The sequence below is a fragment of the Solanum stenotomum genome, chromosome 5 (assembly GCF_019186545.1).
Source record: "Solanum stenotomum isolate F172 chromosome 5, ASM1918654v1, whole genome shotgun sequence".
Lineage (NCBI taxonomy): Eukaryota > Viridiplantae > Streptophyta > Magnoliopsida > Solanales > Solanaceae > Solanum > Solanum stenotomum.
The window spans coordinates 5,484,358-5,504,134 of record NC_064286.1 but is presented as its reverse complement, the minus strand read 5'-3'; the positions used below and the strand labels follow the sequence as shown (position 1 = coordinate 5,504,134).

The 19,777-nt window shown below is 34.6% G+C and overlaps 2 protein-coding genes across 2 annotated transcripts; both read left to right on the top strand.

Moving 5' to 3' along the window:
- The first annotated feature begins 275 nt into the window (after nucleotides 1–275).
- On the top strand, nucleotides 276–4,562 carry LOC125865383 (GDSL esterase/lipase At5g45960-like). The gene is made up of 5 exons (XM_049545576.1): nucleotides 276–573; nucleotides 983–1,113; nucleotides 2,371–2,604; nucleotides 3,513–3,780; nucleotides 4,292–4,562. Exons 1-5 carry the CDS (start codon nucleotides 315–317, stop codon nucleotides 4,480–4,482), a joined length of 1,083 nt encoding a protein of 360 aa, XP_049401533.1. The 5' UTR covers nucleotides 276–314; the 3' UTR covers nucleotides 4,483–4,562.
- Nucleotides 4,563–6,754: 2,192 nt separating this feature from the next.
- On the top strand, nucleotides 6,755–19,478 carry LOC125865376 (apoptosis inhibitor 5-like protein API5). The gene is made up of 16 exons (XM_049545569.1): nucleotides 6,755–6,933; nucleotides 7,721–7,885; nucleotides 9,788–9,887; nucleotides 9,978–10,043; nucleotides 13,363–13,460; nucleotides 13,553–13,627; nucleotides 13,902–14,051; nucleotides 14,774–14,839; nucleotides 14,925–14,990; nucleotides 15,235–15,345; nucleotides 15,575–15,664; nucleotides 15,737–15,843; nucleotides 17,632–17,746; nucleotides 17,838–17,903; nucleotides 17,995–18,098; nucleotides 18,908–19,478. The coding sequence occupies exons 1-16, from the start codon at nucleotides 6,850–6,852 to the stop codon at nucleotides 19,101–19,103; spliced, it is 1,659 nt and encodes a 552-aa protein (XP_049401526.1). The 5' UTR covers nucleotides 6,755–6,849; the 3' UTR covers nucleotides 19,104–19,478.
- The last annotated feature ends 299 nt before the right edge of the window (nucleotides 19,479–19,777 follow it).

The following is a 19,777-nucleotide window of genomic DNA, read 5'->3' as shown; positions in this document are numbered from 1 at the left end:
ACAACAAAAATAATTTTTAGCGGTAATAAATATCATATTAATAAAGAATGTTAAAGTCTGTATTAACATTAATTAATTTTATTGGTTCCAGTGTCGATATAGACTCTAGGAGCGTTTACAAAGAGTATTAGTTACCTCTAAAAAAATAAATTTAACGGCTATTAAGCTTTTGTTGTTAATTGGTTGTCTCTAAAATCAATTTTATAATGTCATGCAATATATATAACTCCTTGTTATAATAAAGTCACCAAAAGCCATAAGATTGAAGCTTTAAACTTTCCAAAATTTTCTTGATCAAATCACTAATTGTTAATATGAGTGGTTTATATTCTTTTATTATTCTTATATTAATTTTCTTCATGTTGGAAGCTCCAATATTAATTGAAGCTCAATCTAAGAAGAATAGTTTAGTTTCTGCCATTTTTATTTTTGGAGATTCAACAGCTGATCCTGGAAATAATAATTATATATCAACTCCTTTCAAGAGTAATTTCTCACCTTATGGAAAAGATTTTCTAAACCATGTTCCAACTGGAAGGTTTACTAATGGAATGCTTGCTAATGATTTCATTGGTAATTAATTCTTTTTTTTCTTTTCTATCACCGAAAATAATTTCAATCATCTTCAGATCTCACTTGTGAAATTATACTGGATATATTGTTGTTATAGTTTGTAGACACTAACCAATGCAAAATACTATATATTTACATTTTAAATTCATGAATCTAAAATCGGTGGATTCAGCAAAAGTGTCATATAGTTATATGTATAGATCATGTGACAAAACATATTTTCTCTATACATGGAAGCCCTTGACACTCTGTATCATCTTAATGAAAATCTGATTTTGCCACTAAATTAAACCGAAAGCAATGAGTTCAATGTAGAACCTAACTATAAAACTCGCCTTAGATCCGCCTCTCTCTCTATATATATATATGAAGCTACATTGTGCTTGAAATTTGTGTTTGATTAATGCAGCTAGGTATGTTGGTGTTAAAGAATATGTGCCTCCATATTTGGATCAAAATTTGAGTATTGAAGAGCTCAAGACTGGAGTTAGTTTTGCATCTGCTGGAACTGGATTTGATCCCCTTACACCAAAAATCAGTGTATTTTATCTAATACTCATCTGTTTTTTTGTTTCTCACTTGGTGTTTGGTACCTACATTGGAGTTCGATTAAATCCAGATTCACACCGGGAAGTCCCATATTGGGGGTAAACCGCTCCCTAATAAAGGTGACTCCATATCCAAGGGGACTCGAACCCGAGACCTCTTGGTTTCTCATCCGGTATTTGGTACCCACATTGGAGTCCGAGTGAATTCGAATTTACGCCGGAAAGTCCCACATTGGGGTAAAGCGCTCCCTAATAAATGCGACTCCATACCCAAGGGGACTCGAACCCGAGACCTCTTGGGCTTCCTACCTGGTGTTTGGTACCCATATTNTTTTCACCCACTGTTTGGTATTCACATTGGAGTTCGACTAAATCCAGATTCACGTCGGAAAGTCCCATAAAGCGCTCCCTAATAAAGGTGACTCCATATCCAAGGGGACTCGAACCCAAGACCTCTTGGTTTCTCATCCGGTGTTTGGTACCCACATTGGAGTCCGAGTGAATTCGGATTTACGCTGGAAAGTCCCACATTGGGGTAAAGCGCTCCCTAATAAAGGCGACTCCATACCCAAGGGGACTCGAACCCGAGACCTCTTGGGCTTCCTACCTGGTGTTTGGTACCCATATTGGAGTCTGACTAAATTCGGATTTACGCCGGAAAGTCCCACATTGGAGGTTAAGCGCTCCCTAATAAAGGCGACTCGAACCCAAGATCTCTTGGGTTTCCCACCCGGTGTTTGGTATCCACATTACAGTCTGACTAAATCCGGATTTACGCCGGAAAGTTTCACATTGGGGTAAAATGCTCCCTAACAAAGGCGACTCCGTACCAAGGAGACTCGAACCCGAGACCTCTTGGTTAATTACGTTTGAAGGACTACTTACTACTCCACCATCTAATACTCATCTGATTCTCATTAATCCTATACTCTTTCATCATTTCTCTTTATGGGATGGAAATATAGTGAGATTCGAACCCTCACCATAAATTTTGAGGATGTGTAGAAAACATATTTTTTTCATGTTCCGTTGGTCAAACTTTTTGAAAAACATCGTTTCTAGGGAAAATATTAAGAAGTTATTAAAAAACAAATTCCACAACTGACATTGCATATTAATTGTGTCATTCTCACTCTTTGACACACCAACAAATCCCACAACCCCTACCTTCATCCGCTACATTACATAGTATTTATCTAGATTATATAATTTTTTTACGATTTTTTCTTTTTTGTGGAAATACATACAGGCTGTGATCTCATTATCAAAGCAAATAGAATATTTCAAGGAGTATCAAGAGAAAATGGAGGCAGCAATTGGGAAAGAGCAAACACAAAATTTGATAAAAGAAGCATTGTTCATTATTAGTGCAGGCACAAATGACTATGTTGTCAATTACAACACACTTCCAATTCGTAGTAAAAGCTACACACTCTCAACCTACACTGACTTCTTGTTACAACATGTTCAACTCTTCCTCCAGGTTGGTTACCAACTTCAAGAATTTTTCTCCTATGAATACGGAAAAAGATTAAGTTATATACACTGACAATATATAATTTTAAAATATTTTATACGATTGGTGTGATTTTATTGTTGATAGTAAGTTCTTATGTTGTCTTCCAGATTATCATATCAGACTTGATGTAATTAAGAAGTTTTCTAATATTATTATTGGAGGTCAATCTTACTTGTTAGTATAAAAAAGAGAAATTAATTAATTTGCTCCTAATTACGAGAATTTTATTTGCTTGATTACGAAACGTAGCAGCATTTTGATTTTAAAACGTTGTGAAATATATTGTCGTTGTGTGCATAATAATAGTAAAATATATTATATTTGCGTGCATAAATAAGTGTATCATGTGTATATAATATCTCTATAGCGGAATACATTGTATCCGCGCATATAACAATAGTGAATTACATTATATCACATGATTAATAAGTGTACATGTATCCGCACATATACATTATCTCTGTCTAAGTGTGTGTATATATATATCCACATGAATAATTAGTGTACGTATCTGCAATAAAATCTCAAACTTCATTATATTTGTGATTTTTTTAAACTACCACTATTTCAAATAAATACAGGGTCTTAGTTTGTTGTGTTACACAATTCATTACTTAATTTATCCCAATTTATGTGATACGCTTTTTTTTAGCATGTCTGGAAAATAATATCACATTTCCATATTGATAAGTAATTATCAACAAAAAATATCTCATTTTATCTTTAATGAGATGATTTATAGCCACACAAAATGAGACTTATTTCAGAGTACAAATTTCAAAAGTCTTTTATGTTAGATCATTATATTTTTATTAATTTGTTCCACAAAGAATGTCAATGATTTTTCTTTTCTTTGGTTTAATTTTGTGTAGAAATTGGTGGATCAAGGGGCTAGGAGAATTGGCATGGTAGGTCTACCACCAATGGGTTGTTTACCAATTGTCATCACCCTTCACTCTGATAATGCATTTTCAAAGAGAAATTGCATTGAGTTCTACTCTTCCATTGCTAGAGACTACAATTCCAAGCTTCAAAATAAGTTAAATGACATGCAAATTAAGTTTGCAAATTTGGGTTCAAGATTTGCTTATTTAGATATCTATGGACCATTGATGGACATGATTGTAGGCCACAAATATGGTGAGTATATTCTAATTCTTATGTGTGGAATACGAGAAGAGTCGGGTCATAGATTGATTTTCTGTAGGTAGTCTTACTCTTAACACCTTATGAACCCGTGACTTTCTGATCAAGTGGCAATAACTTAACTTACTAGTGTGTGGTGATTCCTTTTGAATAATTCTAATTTTGATATGGAAACTTAAAAACTTATTTTCACAAATCTAATAATGAATACATAACAACTAACATGTGTGCGTTCATTCATGCATTATAATCACTAAATCATTATTAATTAATACACAATCTTATTTTAGTTTTATCATTAATAATTTGTAGTAAGTTAATATAATTTGATGTTAACGCTTTGTCCATTACAATATAAATATTTTTAATTACAACAATAACATATATACTCAGTATAATTTCATAAGTGATAGACTGTGCCTATCTTGGGATCTTGAATGACTGTTTTCGATAGATTCTCAGCTCTATAAATACTTTTTATTTTTTTTAATTTTTTTTATGATAGATTTTGAAAAGGCTAACTATGGCTGCTGTGGAACTGGCTTATTGGAAGGTGCATTTTTGTGCAACCCAAGTTCATATGTCTGCAAAAATGCATCAAAGTATGTTTTTTGGGATTCAATTCATCCAACTGAGAAGACATATTATCTTATTTCTCAAACATTTCAGCCAACTATTGATTCCATCACCAAATAGTTTTAAGTTATATGTAATATCAGTATAAGAGAAACTTTTATATTATGAGGTTATTTTTAATTGTTGTAGCATGTTATTTATCTTATTTTTAACCTTAATAAAGAAGTTTTGCATTAAAAAAAAGGTTTATTTGTATTATTTTTTTTAGGAAAAACTACAGAAATCTCATACATCAGGGGTTAATTACATCTTCTTTCGAAAGTTTCCTCAATTACAATAATTTTGAATTTTCATTTCTCTCGGATACATTTCTTGGTTGTTCGATACATTGCAAATGATTCATTATTTAATGGGAGAGATGTATCTGAGAGGGTATAGGAATGTACCCGAGAGGGTATACCAGTATAGGGAAGTATCCAAGAGGGGATTTTTGTAAAAAAAAATTAAATGGTAAGAATTTTAGAGACTATGATATCTTAAGTTATGTATTTAAGAAATTTTTTAGGCCAAACCCATTGGTGGCCCCCTAAAGTTGGCTCCAAGTTTCACTTAGACACCTCAACTAGGCGATGTTCATTTTAGACACCTCATGTAGGGTCCTGTTGTGTCATTTTGATACTTTTTGTTGACATGTCAAAATGAGTGTGATACACTCAACAATAGCGCGTGAAAGGTTAATTTAGCCATTTTTTATTTTGTTTTCTCTTCTTCTTCTCCATTTTTCAAGCCACCACTTCCCGCCATTTTGTCAAGCTTAAATTCCTTCAATGGAGGTCGAATTTTTTATTCAAATTTGTTTTTAAGTCATTTTTCTTCTTCTACTTCATTGTATTACTTTTCTAAATCTACCATCACCTCCCTCCACTTTTTTGCGGGGAAAATGGATACCAACACCCATATTTCATATTAATTCTCTCTTTCTTTCTTCCTCTCCCTCTTTTCTTCCCAAAAAACAACACTAAATAGAAAGAAGAAGAATAAATATGAAAAATAGTAAAAGAAAAGAATAAATTTTTTAAAAAATGCATAAAAGAGATTTTGAGTGTAATGAAAAAAGAGATTTTTTTTAGAATAATAATTTTATTTTATTTACTAAATAGATTTTAAAATATTTTTTAAGTGAAAATAACACAGGTAATCATTTAATTGGTTGTTTGCATATGTCATCAACGAGTATTACACTCTCCTTCAGTTTTTTGTTTATTGTAAAAAAAAAGTGTCAAAATAATATAACGGGACACTATATGAGGTGTCTAAAATGAACATCGCTTAGTTGAGGTGTCTAAGTGAAATTTGTTGCCAACTTTAGAGGGCAACTGATGGATTTGGTCAATTTTTTATTTTTTTTAAGTGACTTGATAGCGTAAAAAGTAATACACTAATGATGTAAACACTATAATAAGCAAATGCGACATTCAGTGGCAATATATATATAGTGACAATATTTATTATCGCAAAAACATTTAACGTCAATTGAGTTAATATTATTGCATCTAAGTCGCTAAAGTCTTTAGCAACGTTTATATAAAGTGTTAATTATAAATATTCATATTATATTATAACCGCTAAATATAATATAGCAACAATTATATTATTCAAAGATTTCTACATTCATTCACCAATCATCGCTACTATTCCTCATCATTATCAACTAGTGTATCGCCGCTAGAGGCAGACCCACCTGGTAGCGTGAGGGTGTACGTGGATTTGGTAATTTTATTTTATTTTTGTATATATGTGTATAGATAATCTAAGAAAGGATGATATATTTAATTATGCACTCTCATAATTAGATCTATTTGGGTACACTACTGGTTGAAGCTATGATTGTATATCTTGCATCACTGCGAGTTCGAGCCTAGACAAGGAGCTACTTTATCTTTAAATCTTGTGTTTGTCTCTGTTCGCCGCCCATCATCGACAACTATCACCATCTTCAACCACGACTACTATTATTGTCAATCACTATAATTAATCGTCACCATCGCAAACTACTATTTACAATCATCACTATCAACTATCAATCACCACCATCATCAATAACAACTATATATAGTCAAGCATCATCATCATTCGCCACCCCCATTAGATATCACTATCATCCAACTGCCAACAAACAACAACAACCATTAGTAACCATTATCCAACACCATCCTCAATCTTGATTATTTAATATTTAGATCTTAATGCAATATGTTACGGTTTAGATATATCTGTATTCAATATCTAAAACATTAATACATATTTTTAATATTCACACGTTTTAATCTTAATAAAAATAAACATTGTTCCCTAATTTGGCCTTTTTTATTCTCTTGTGTGTATATATCCGTTTCTTTTCTCACTAATCTGAAACCCGTTTGTCAGCCCAAGTCTCATTTCCCTTCACTTCTACTGTCTCTACTGCTTAAACTTACAAGCTTAGCAATGGCGGAGTCATCGGACGAGGCCATTATCGAGAAACTTTACGAGTACGGCGAACGCCTCAACGAGGCTAAAGACAAGTCTCAGGTACGTAAAAACTCAATTTACCTTTTCAGTTTCCCGTTCTAGGGTTCGAATTTGAATTGAATCTGCATTTTTTTTTTCGGAATTGAGATAATTTTTATTGAATTGTGGTTTATTGAGTCAAATTTATGCGTAGTGGTTTTAGTTTAGTTTGATTGAACAGCGGTGTATTGAATGAAATTTGTATTTTTTTAATTTTTTGACAAGTTTCAGCTAAGTTTGAGTGAACTGTGGTGTATTCAGTCAAGTTTAGTTTGATTGAACTGTGGTGTACTGAATCCATTTTTTAAATATTTTGTTCGAATAGTTTTAGTTTGATTGAACTATGGTGTATTGAGTCAAATTTCTATATTATTTTTGGATAGTTTCAGCTAAGTTTGATTGATCTGTGGCATTATTTGGTGTATAATGTGGATGATTGTGAGAATGTAATTGACGTAGTGAAGAACAGCATGTGGTGTATTGAGTCAAGTTTGTATATTTTTTCTAGTAGTTTCAGCTAAATTTGATTGAACTGTGGTGTACTGTATCAAGTTTATATATATATTTTTGAATAGTTTCAGATAAGTTTGATTGGACTGTGGAATTATTTAGTGTATAATGTGGAGGACTATGAATATAAATTAAGACTGTGAAGGGAAGCATGTTGCTTATTCAACCAAATTTATGTTTTTTCGAGTAGTTTAGGCTAAGTTTGTTGAACTGCGGTGGATAGAATCAAGTTTTTATATATTTTTTTTCAGAATAATTTCAGCTAATTTTGATTGAACTGTGCAATTATTTGGTGTAGAATGTGGAGGACTATGAGAATATAATTAAGGCAGCGAAGAGCAGCAGTGTTAAAGCTATGCAATTAGCAGCTCAGCTAATCCCCAGATTCTTCAAGTATTTTCCTAGTTTATCAGTCCGTGCTGTAGATGCTCAGCTGGATTTCTGTGAAGCTGAGGAACTTGGGGTCAGTCTTTTGTATTTGCCTTTTTAAAAAAAATTCCTTTTAATATCAATTTGGACCTTTCTCCATTTGTGTCTGTCATCCTGGTCTCATGCTAATATTCTCTATTTCGTTTCTAATTAATCAGCTTGTTTCTTTTTCTTATGATTATTAAATTATGATAAGGTCGATTTGTTGTTCTTCCTTAGTGAGTTTTTTTCCGAATAATGGAACTTTTAGGCATTATCACATGACATGTCAAATACTACTGAGACACAAGAATAGGTGCGAGAGATGTGAATTGTCTTGCAGTTTTTAACTGAGATTATTTGTAGTAGGTTTGTCTATTCTTAATCTGTTCTTGATGCCAAAGTTGCGTGGGACTAGCTTAGGTAGCAAATAGCAACTAGGACTGACTTAAGAAAGTATTCATATTGCTGGAGGTGGATGAGGAAAATAGTTATTTCCTTTAAATTGGTTCAAGTAGATTTTTTAATTTAGAAAATCTAAGGTATTTTATTACTACAAGCACTAAAATAGTTCATATTACCAGAATATATACACAAAAAGCATCCGTTTAGCTATGCAGGGAGCTCAAAAAATCTAACATTTCATCTTGTTCACAACATCAGTTTTATTCCAACAATACAAAAGATGGAGACAAGCCCTTTTAGTTACTGAATTGTCAAATTTGTCATCCTTCTTTCTTTAAAGCATCTATGTTTTCTCTCTTTCCATATCTTCAAAGCTGTCAGGCGACCGGAAAATGCATAAAAAGGTGGCTGACTGAGTCAGGTTCTGCTCCACACATGTAGCATATATTATATAATGAGTTACACTTATGTATCAAATTCTCCTCAGAAACACAAGCCTCATTAAATGCAGCCCAACCGAGACAAGCTACTCTAGGAGGCACTTTCACTATCACTATCCATATCAACATCAAGTAGAGTTAATTGAAATGTGCTTATTTGTAAATTTCTTTCTTTCTTTTTTAGTTGGCCATTTCAGTAAGCGTTCTATTTCTTATTTTTTGTCGACAAGCAGCGATTGGTGTGTTCAATTGCTTCATAAAAATGAAGTTAATGAATCATATGATTTGGGAACTGAATATTTTTACTGTATGTTGGGATTTGGGAGTATCAATTCATGATTGAACTTTAGAAATGAAGATAGTTGTTTGCCGGCTCGAGAATATGAAAAGTAGTAGGGAAAAAAATAAAACATTACATTGTGATAATTGCTTTTTCACAGCCATCCTACGTGTATATTTATACCGCAAGTTTATTGTTGTGTTCTATCCCTGTTGTCTTAATTTTTGTGCTTAAGTGGAAAGATAAGGTACATAAGTTAAGAAAATTTATCCCGTAGAAGTTCAATACAAACATAAAGAGAGAGGAAAGACCAGTACTCTTTTCACCAGGTACATAATTGAGGTAAGCGTAAGCTAAGCCCGAACACCACCGTAATAAAATAGAAAGAAACCCTGTATTTCTTGATCTTAATCAATTTCATTTTTAGGTTAGAAAATAGGTAGGTAATGACGAAAAGGTTGTGATGAGATTGACCTTATTCTGTCTGTTACCTATTTTACATTCGGGAATTTCTCTGTTTCTTGATTACATACAAGAATTCGGTTTCATTTGTAATTATTATTTTCTTTCTAGGTCTCAATTTTCTGCAGTTTCTATTCGGTTTTTCTTTCTGTCTTGCTTTACTGCTTTTAACATGTTTAAATATCTTATTTGTAATGGAGTTCCTATAAACATTTTGACTGCATGATATAAGTTTCTCTTCACAGCTTACAGATAAAAAAGAAAGGACTTCTCTTAACAGTACTTACGGCATAAATGAGACTAGAAGTTTGTAATGTTGATGTCTCTTGATGGGACCTTTGAGCTTTGTTTGACCAATTACTGCTTGCAGGTTCGAGTGCAAGCCATTCGTGGACTTCCTCTTTTTTGCAAAGACACACCCGAGCATCTTTCGAAAATTGTTGACATACTTGTTCAACTCCTGACTGCTGGTATAGAAATCTCTTGGTCTTTCCATCAAGAAATGTTGATTATGAGGAAAGATATGTGATCCTGACTTCTCTATCTTTCTATTCTTCCAGAGGAAAATGTGGAACGTGATGCAGTAAACAAAGCCCTTTTGTCCTTGTTAAGGCAAGATGTAGAAGGTATGTAGATTCTTTCCCACTGACATTGAAACCAATGCACATAGGTTTTTTCTGTAACTAAATTCAACTTACTTATCAAACTGCACTTTCTTTCTTCTGGTGGATGCTATTTCATGTTTCCTGGTACCACTCTCTTAGCAAAACGGTAGAACAATAGATGCATTAAAGCCTGGTCTACGAAAATAATGGATGTTTTGTTTGGTACCACTGTTTCAGTGTTTCTTGTATAGTGCCTTGGTAGGTGTATTGTCTTTAACTTTCTCTGTAAAATGCCATAACCTTGAACATTTGTTGTGTGAAGAAAATGGACCTTGGGCCCAGCTTAATCCTATAAGCTATCTTATGCGGTGAGGATTGTTAAGATCGTTCAAGGAGACAAACATCCCATCCCTCATCCACTGTAGGACACTTACACCCCTGCAAGCCCAGATTTTGACATTTGGAGCATGGTGATGATAACATGGGGGCGCAACATTGCCTGAACCAATAATAAGGATGGATCTATACTGTGTGAAGAAATTGAACCTTGAGCCGAATCAACCCCAAAAGCTGGCTCATGAAGTGTGAAGTGAGATTGCCCAAAACCATATAAGAAGACTAGCAACTCATCCCTTGTGAGTCACTTAACAATGTTTCGTTGGCTACATTGGAATAAATCAGCAAATTTATTGCTGCAGTGCACATTATATGTTGCATTTGATGCACCATAGGCATTAACAAGCATGCTCTTCCGGTCAATACCTGGGCAACTGTTTACCATTGTTCTATTATATATACCTTGATTAAGCCACTAGTTCCAGGATTTTGCAGCCATAGGTATGCCATATTAAAATGCATCTTTTTATTACACTTATCTGAGATAGGAATTTTATTGATTAAATCCTTCTAGGAAATATGTTTTTGTCCAAATTTATAATTAGCTTAAATAAGAGCTTAAGTGTTAGCTAGGTGGATATGTCAGCTACAGACAAATATTTATACTTCAGTACGACAATGCTGAAGGACGTAGTGCACATTTGTGCTTTCAAAAGGAGGAAGATCTCCGCAGGGATGTAGTTATGTGGGTACTTTGTGTTGAAAGGAATAAAGAGCATTTGAAGGACTAGAGAATGAATTTTTACCTTACTGTTATTAAAAAATTACCAGAAATGAATTTGTACCCTAGATGACTCGTCTTTTTCCCTCCTTTGATAAACTTTTGATATGGTGGCCAGAGGGTGTTGTGGATGCGGGGAAGTCAATTAATTAAGTATTTAATTATATTTTAAAGTAGATTTATTTGTTGGTTAATTATATTTTAGTAGTTTTCATTATTATTCTAGAATATGATTTATGTTTCATAGCTTCATAAGGATTAGGTTAAGCTATAGTCCGTTTGGAAGCTGAAGAGATTGAAGTTCTCTCTTCCATTGAACTCTAAGGTTTCAGCCTCCCTTTAATGAGCTGAATATATATATATCTCCCCGTGAATCGATCCTTCCCTAAAGATCCAGAACAAAGGGCTTTATCTTTGGTTTTGAGTCAACCTTGGTGCACCCACGAGGTCTCTGTAAGTCTAGATGATTGGATGTCATTCTTAAAAGCCATGCCCTTTTGTGAGTCATCCATTTTCTTGTATTCACGTGTATATCGGGGCTTCTCTGCAAAACTAAGACACTTTCTCTAGCTGGGGATCATTTGTAAAAGCAGATGGATTAAAGATCCTTTCCGTATGCTAAGGGTACCAACATGAAAACTAAAAAAGTATTAAATTCTAATGGAATTTTAAGCATAAAGTGCAGGCTTTATTGCTTTAATGTAGAAAGCGCAAATGTTGAGAACTCCCCAAAATAACATGTAAATCATAACAACTTTTTTGATAAGAAAGTGAAGATAATTAACAACACATACCGAGGTACCAAAAATTGTACAAACTGAGAAGACATTTTCCTTCTATATCTTGAAGGAATACCCCTAATAAAGGAATAGTAAGTATTAACAATGAACACACAATAATTTTTTTTTTTGAATAGGTAACAACTTTGTATTATAGACCAGTACTTAGGTAGTAGTACTGAAAACCCCCTTTACATGAACACACGATAATTATTTGGACAAAAGAATTGAAAAAAGTATAATTAGGTGAAATAGTTGATATGTAGTTCTGCCTTCTTCCGAACATTGCCATTGTTAATGAGATGTAAGCCTTAGCAGCTTGGTGCCTAAAGTAAATGATAAACCACTGTGTAGGTGAGGCGAAGCACTCTTCCTATGTTGCACCTAACTTCAGGGTTTAAGCTCACTTCAAACAAGCCTCTGACAACAGCCTAAAGTACTATGCAAGTTGTTTTGCTTGAAATTTAGCATCATCTTATCCCCATAATTATCTGGATTAAAATACAATCTATGAAATCCACTTCATCAAAAGAGGGGAAAAAACGAGAAAAGTAAGAAATCATCTTTTATGAATTTAAAAGGTAAGGCATGGATGTCATGATATGTTTGTGTGAGCAGTTGTAATAGTGCTTAGATGAGAATTAGTATGTAGCCTATTTTTTACAACTCTGATTCCAATTCCCGTGATGTGTCCTTAATTAGTGAAAAAGTGGTATGGGATGCTTCTCATATCAATTTTTTGGAGTCTGTAACCTATATCTTCATGAAAATTTTGGAATCTTGGGTGCAAATTTTTTGAACTGCTGTTCCTTTTATTCCGAAGAAGAAAGAAGAAAACCCTAAGTAAAGGAAGAGAATAACGACAATCAAGCCAAAAAGAATCTTATATACATATATTACGTACACACTTCTTCTTCATAAGGTTGCATGGTATTCAACCCATAGTCCATTATGCAATCTTGAAGTTTGAGATTGAAGAGAGGTTAGAGCAGCATATAGTCAGAGGTGTGAGATCCTTTCCTGCTTCTTCATAGTTTATTTTCGAGCCGAGGATCTTCCGGAAACAGCCTCTCTACCTCCTCGAGGTATGGATAAGCTCTGTGTACACTCTACGCTTCCTGGACCCCGCTTTTGGGCATACACTGGGTTTGTTGTTGTTATTGTACACATTGATGAGGTAGAGGGAGAAAGAGAGGAGGTTAGAGGCTTAGAAGGGAGAAGAATGCCTGAAGGGTTTGCAAGGTTAACAGATAAGCAATCCAAGAAAGGATGCTCTGCAGTAGAATTAGCATGCTCGCTATGAAAATTTTCAATCACTCATTGCTTTGCCTTCTGCTAATTCATTTTCCGTCATTTTTTCATGATGCTTTAACTGGGACAATTTTTTCTGATAGAATTGCTGCTCTGTTATTAAGGCAATTTGACTTTCTTTCTGTTCCTGTAGCTTCATTGACAGCTCTTTTTAAACACATTGAGACTATTGATGAGCAGATGTCGGATGACAATCTCCGTGAAAGGACCTTAGTTTTTATTAAAGACAAGGTAATAAGGTCAACATTCTCTCTGCGGAAGCTGTTAATATACCCATTTATAAGTCTTATGTATTCTAATTGGCTATATGATTTTGTCTACAGGTATTTCCTCTAAAAGCTGAGCTCCTCAAGCCTCCAGAAAAAATGGAGAGGCACATAACCGATCTGATAAAGAAGGTAGTTAGATATTCTACTCCTGTTCTTTCTGTCCTGTAGGGAGTTAATGAGGAGATTTGTTAAGTATTTTGACTTGCATTTCAGAAGCTTTGCTTCTTCGATATTCTGCCATTACCTGTGATATCTTGTAGAGTCTACATACTATTTGATTGTTCTCTCCTAGAATATGGAGATACCTGTAATACCAATGAGGAAAAATTCCTAGATGCTAAATTCTGTATTTTCTCGACGCTCTTCAATGAGAATGTGAGAAGATTAATTGCATCTATTGCAGAGCCTACAAGATGTGACAGGAGGTGAATTTAAGATGTTCATGGATTTTTTGAGAAGTTTGAGCATATTTGGAAATAAAGCTCCTCAAGAGCGTGTGCAAGAACTGATTGAGATCATTTCAGGACAAGCTGATTTAGATGCACAATTCAATGTAAGTGTCTATTTCATTTTAGAATGTTGTAGAAATTTCTGGTTTCCTGTTGTTCTCGCAGTCAAAAAGCATCACACTGGGGTGGTTGGTTGGTTGTCTACTAATGTATTTCCCTTAGTTACTGAAAGTATTAATTATCCTCATCTTTAGAACCAACAGTTGGATGATAAAAACTTTTCACTGCAGTTTAGTTGGTTTTCATATTAGCAATTTCATCCCAGGGTGAAAAGTTTTACAATCTGTCATTGGATTGAAACCCATAAACTCAACACATTGGGTAACTTCTGTCCCGGATTTCACACATTAAATCAACCAAACTAGTACGAATTCCCAAAAGCCTTGGAGCTGAACAAATCTGTTTGAAACCCTTTATAATAGAACTGATCTAAACCTTAATACATGAAAACTTTAGCATAGAGGTTTCACTCTGTATCTGCTTTCTTGGCGTGTAGCACTTAAAGCACTACATGAATGAAACCTCTGAATTTTTTTGGATTACTAAAATTGGTATACTAAATGTGGTGTACGTTGTAATTCGTACATCACCTGTATCAATAGAAATCATATGCCGTCCGGAATGAATTAGATTTCTGCTCTATGTTCTCCGTCTTCTTTCCCTGTGAGTCCAAACTTCTTGTCTGGTAAACTTCTGTACCATCTGTCCGCTTGTTAATCTGCAGGCAGCTAAAGAATTCCTTCATCTGAATTGTTTAAAATTGCAGGTTTCAGACGGAGACCACATCAATCGATTGATAGCCTGTTTGTTTATGGCTATTCCATTTTTCGAGGTTTGTCCTTATTTTTAAGTACTTCATTACTTTTTCAGTGCTTAATACAAATTATCATGCCTAACGGTTTCTATGTTTCATGCAGAGGGGTGCCTCAAATAGCAAATTTCTAAATTATTTGAATAAACATATATTCCCAGTATTTGACAAGGTAATACCTGAATTCCTTGTATTGTAGCATAATACTTATTTGGTTCCCTTATCTGCTATGAAATGTAGCTATCGCATTGGGTATAATTTAAGTGTTTAAAACATATTTATCTAGTATTGTTTCAAATAAGAAGCTAATTTGTCAAAGAAAAATTATAAAAAAAAAAATCTTTCTTTGTTGTTGTGGATATTAATTTGTTCTTTTGGTAGTTCAAACAATTGTTCTAACCTATTTTTGTCATCAGCTTCCTGAAGAACGGAAGGTTGACCTGCTCAAAAACCTTGCAGAGAGTGCACCCTATACAATTCCTCAAGATTCGAGACAGATCCTTCCCTCTGTTGTTCAACTATTGAAGGCAAGTATTTAGTTTTCCTCAGTTCTGGTTAGAGGCATCTTTATACATGCAGAAAATTGTAGGGTTGATTAACCTCTATATATTCTAAATGTTACTGCTAGATCCATATATATATTAACTCTACCTTATATTGTTCCATGAACAAGGTGAACTTTTGAGTTTGAACTATTTGAAAGATAAACCTTTGCAGTTAATCATTTTCCTTATGAAACTTTTTATTCTCTTTTAGAAATATATGCCTCGTCGAAAAGCGGGAGAAGAGATGAACTTTACTTATGTTGAGTGTTTGCTGTATACTTTTCACCATTTAGCTCACAAGGTACGTCTTTCTCTTGGATACATATTGTGTATCTGCACATTGAGTTCTCACCACTTATTTGTTGTCGGATAGGCGCCAAATGCCACCAATAGCTTATGTGGTTACAAGATTGTGACTGGACAGCCATCTGATAGGCTTGGGGAAGACTTCTCGGAGAATTACAAAGAGTTCACAGAGAGGTAATTTGTTAGTTAAATTTTTTTCTAAATTTTTGATCTGGAATATCTCATCCCGCACCGAGTGCATATGTCAAATAATGTTCTTGGAATATTAAAGTTAACATTAAAAAAAAAATTATAATGTTCTTGATTTTTTTTTTCTTTTTTACCGAGTCAAATGCGCACTAATTTTGCCTATTAGCAAAGTTGTATGCATTGGTTGCTGCATGGAAAGTAGGAATATTCTGCCAGGATAGAGTAATAATCAAAACTTCTCAGGTCTAAGTGGTCATAATGTTAAAATGTAGGCCATCTTAAGTAAGGTTATCTTTGACTTTTGATAGTTAGACCTCACAATATTGAGAAAGGTGGTTCAACTGCAGTAGATTATAGTGATTTTGTTAGTTATCAATCAGCCCAGGAAGAAATCACTTACTGAAAAAAGCTTGATCATAGTTTGTGTTTTGTCTTGCTCTAAAGAGCTTATTCGTAATTGAAGACATGCATTCCAGGTAGTGCTCATAGTTATTGGGGCTATGCTGCTTGGACTCTCCAAAATTAGTGCCGCACCCGTGTTGATACCTTTAAAAATGCACTACTTTTGAGGATCCAATAAGTACCCGGAGGCATTTTTAAGGAGTCCGAGCAACATAGGTTGGAGGTGCAGGGTGCAAAAAGGAATAGATAATACTAGCAATGACACCGGGAAAAGAGAGGAATGCACAATATTTTTTCTATTCAAATTGGTTCTAGCAAGTGTGGGAGGAAAAAGAGGACGACGATGAGACTAGCAATGGCCTAGGAAAAAGAGGAGCACCAGTTGAGGATTGGGAGGAAAAGAGGAGTGGGCAAAGCTGGAGCACATACCTTAAAGAATGGTGAAGAAGCTCTTTGTTTGTTTGTGTTTTCTTTTGGGGTGGGTGGGGAGGGGGTGTGTGCAGTGGGTGGGGGGTGGGGTGGGGAGTGAGAGAGAACGAGATGAGTGGAGAGAGAGGGGTCCTAGAGGTTTCTGTCAATTTCTATGCTAAATCAATCATTATGTATGCTTCCATTATTTTTCCTTTTCATTGATCTGCTATAGTATCATAAACACAATTGAAAAAGTATATAAAACCAATATTCCCAATAAATATATATAATCCTAGAAGAGGAAAGACGTAATTACTGGACTGTACTTTTTCCCTAAGCAAGCTATCGGAACCTTGCTAACTGTGGTAGGCTATAGGTGTGCAGTTCACTGATTGGGTGGTGTCAATGATTATGTCAAACTCCCATGTTGGAAGCACTTATCCTTTTAATTTACTGTGCTTTTTTTTTCTTTTCTTTTTTTGTTAACCGTGGTGTCCGGGCCAGCTAACTTGATGTGCTTTAGGTGTGGCAAAATAAAAATTAGCCCATGAAAATATGTTCCGCCCGTTTATTAATTCAACCCGTTTTGACCCACCCAGCAGCTCATCCAAAAGTTAAAAGTTGGGCTGATATGTAGCTCAAATTGATTCATGAGCTTAAATGAAAAGGTGGAGACTCATATAACCGATCCCAACTTATATTGGATTGAGGTGTAGTTATATAAGAAATCAAAGAAATTAAAACTTGGGAACAGCTGGGCTATGACCTATTGTTTTAGCCCACTTGACCCAACTCATTTCAGCCGAAGTAACCTTTGGGTGGGTTATTGACCTATCCATTTCTTAACACAACCTGTTTTTATCCGTCAAAACTCAGCTCAACCCGCTTATTTGACACCCCTACTGTGCTTGCATTCCTTCAAGTCTTGAATTCACTTATCTTCTTTGGTATTTGATTCAGGTTAAACTGTGTTGAAGAGCTTGCTAGGGCTACCATTAAGAAATTAACTCAAGGGATGGTGGAGCACAATAAAGCATTTGCTGCTGCTAAATCTGATGAAGAAAAGGAAAAAATCGTGAGTGCATTCTCCAGGTTCTATCAAAATGTTTTTAAAATGCGACTTAATGATGCACTATTTGAGCAGTAAAATCTTTTGGGTTCTGCAGAAGGCTCAAAAGCAGAATACTACTACAGGGCTGAGGACTTGCAATAATATACTGTCTATGGCACAGGTAATTAAACTGAATTTTAAGATATAGAAATACATTTTGAATTTGCTTATGCGAGACTGTCTTGAATCAACTGTTATCTATGATTACTCAGCCATTACATGCAAAAACACCTTCATTCATCGGGGACAAAAAAATCAACCTTTCTTGGAAGGAAGTTGTGAAATCTACAACACCAACGACTGCAACTTCAACTGGGTATGTTATTGTTTGAACTACTAAACAGAAAGAGGGTGTGGTTACACTAGTTTATCTGACTAATCTGGTCTCATAATTAATATAGTTGCATGGATTATTAACTGGATGCAAAGTGATATATAATATATATCACATTAGTGAAATGAGATGTCGAGTATAAACCCCCCACCCCTGCTTTAGTAATAACATTGATTTGGATTCAATCAATACTTATAGTGATACAACTCAAACCAGGTTTCATTTATAATAGGCAAGTTACATATGAAAGCTGTCTTCCTTCAGCCCATGCATAGTGTTTCATTCTGATTGATTTGCAGTTTTAACACATTTATCGGTGGTCAGAAAAGCTAACTGCTATCCCCAGAATAAGCCTCTAGTTATTATGGAATTCTATTTTTCTTTGTAGCCACTTTGATGCTCGCTTTTAAGTAATTCAATCATCTGATATCATTTTACATTTGTATATGATTTTGGTGTCATGCTAAACTATTCTAGCACTATTTTAATATAGCACAAAAACCATGACCCAAGACATAACCTAGTACAAAAAGAAAGGTCTTCTTGGCTTACTGTTTGTCTATCATCCCAAGATGCTTTTAGGTCTCGAGTGTTAATTGTTTGAACTCTAAGCTTTTTTTGATTTACCCGTCATTTGTTATTTGCCGACTGTTATTGTTGGTTATTTACTCAAAATTTCATTCAATATTGGAAGATTTAGCAGAGGTTTATGTTCTTTTAGGACGGTCACTTCCTACCTTTTCATATACTTTCTCATCTTACCTTAGTTTTGTCCCTTTCTTTATCCTCAGAGTAAAACGACCTGCTGGTGCTATTAATGGTTCCAGTAGTTCTGGACCAAAGAAGGGTCGGGGAGGTGGTAGCATGCAGAACCAGCTCGTTGATAGAGCTTTTCAAGGACTATCATATGGAGGGAGGAGTTCAAGAGGTAGAGGCAGAGGAAGGGGTTTTCGTGGAAGGGGAAGAGGAAGGGGGGGATATCACTAACCCAGATCCGCCTCAGTGTGATATGTTAAGACTTCCCTGTGAACTGAAAAGATGCAGAGACATCGGTTTCGTCTTAGAGATGCATTTTTGAGAAGTAGTCAGATGATTTATGGATTCGGAAACGTAGTTGATCCCCTGTACACGTGATGATATATAGACTGTCAATTCTAATGTGGCAGTCGGAAGCTGATCTTTCTCAAGATACTCTCACAATTACCAGCAGTTTGCGCCCTTACTCCGGTCAATGTTTGGTAGCAAAGGAAACGAAAAAACGAACTTTAGTTACAAAAATGATTTTAATGGAGATTTTGTAGTATTTGATTTGATTTTTATTTGGAAGACATCGTTTTGTTGTTAATTTGTGACATAATTTATTTAATTTATTGTCATCGTCGTTTTAGTAAGCTCTGTATTTGAACTGTTTTAAGTGTGCGTAGATACCGTTGAACTTTTTTTTAGTATATGATAATATCAGTAAAAACTTACCTGCATTGTTATACTGAACCAATTTGAGTTATATATTAATTAATAATTAATCATGGATCGCTCAAGGATACGCACACTGAAAATTGTAGTATTAGGTGTAACTTTATTCGACCTGATCAATTCGATTATGAATTCGCCATAAAACTAAGTTATGAACACGAAAAATTCATTGTTCAACTCTTTGACAA

Excerpts from the sequence above, each read along its gene's own strand:
- LOC125865383 (XM_049545576.1), top strand. The coding sequence starts at position 315 with ATGAGTGGTTTATATTCTTTTATTATTCTTATATTAATTTTCTTCATG. Across the intron at positions 574-982 it reads GCTTGCTAATGATTTCATTG|CTAGGTATGTTGGTGTTAAA; the intron begins GTAATTAATTCT and ends TGATTAATGCAG. Across the intron at positions 1,114-2,370 it reads CCCTTACACCAAAAATCAGT|GCTGTGATCTCATTATCAAA; the intron begins GTATTTTATCTA and ends AAATACATACAG.
- LOC125865376 (XM_049545569.1), top strand. The coding sequence starts at position 6,850 with ATGGCGGAGTCATCGGACGAGGCCATTATCGAGAAACTTTACGAGTAC. Across the intron at positions 14,052-14,773 it reads ATTTAGATGCACAATTCAAT|GTTTCAGACGGAGACCACAT; the intron begins GTAAGTGTCTAT and ends TTAAAATTGCAG. Across the intron at positions 17,904-17,994 it reads ATATACTGTCTATGGCACAG|CCATTACATGCAAAAACACC; the intron begins GTAATTAAACTG and ends ATGATTACTCAG.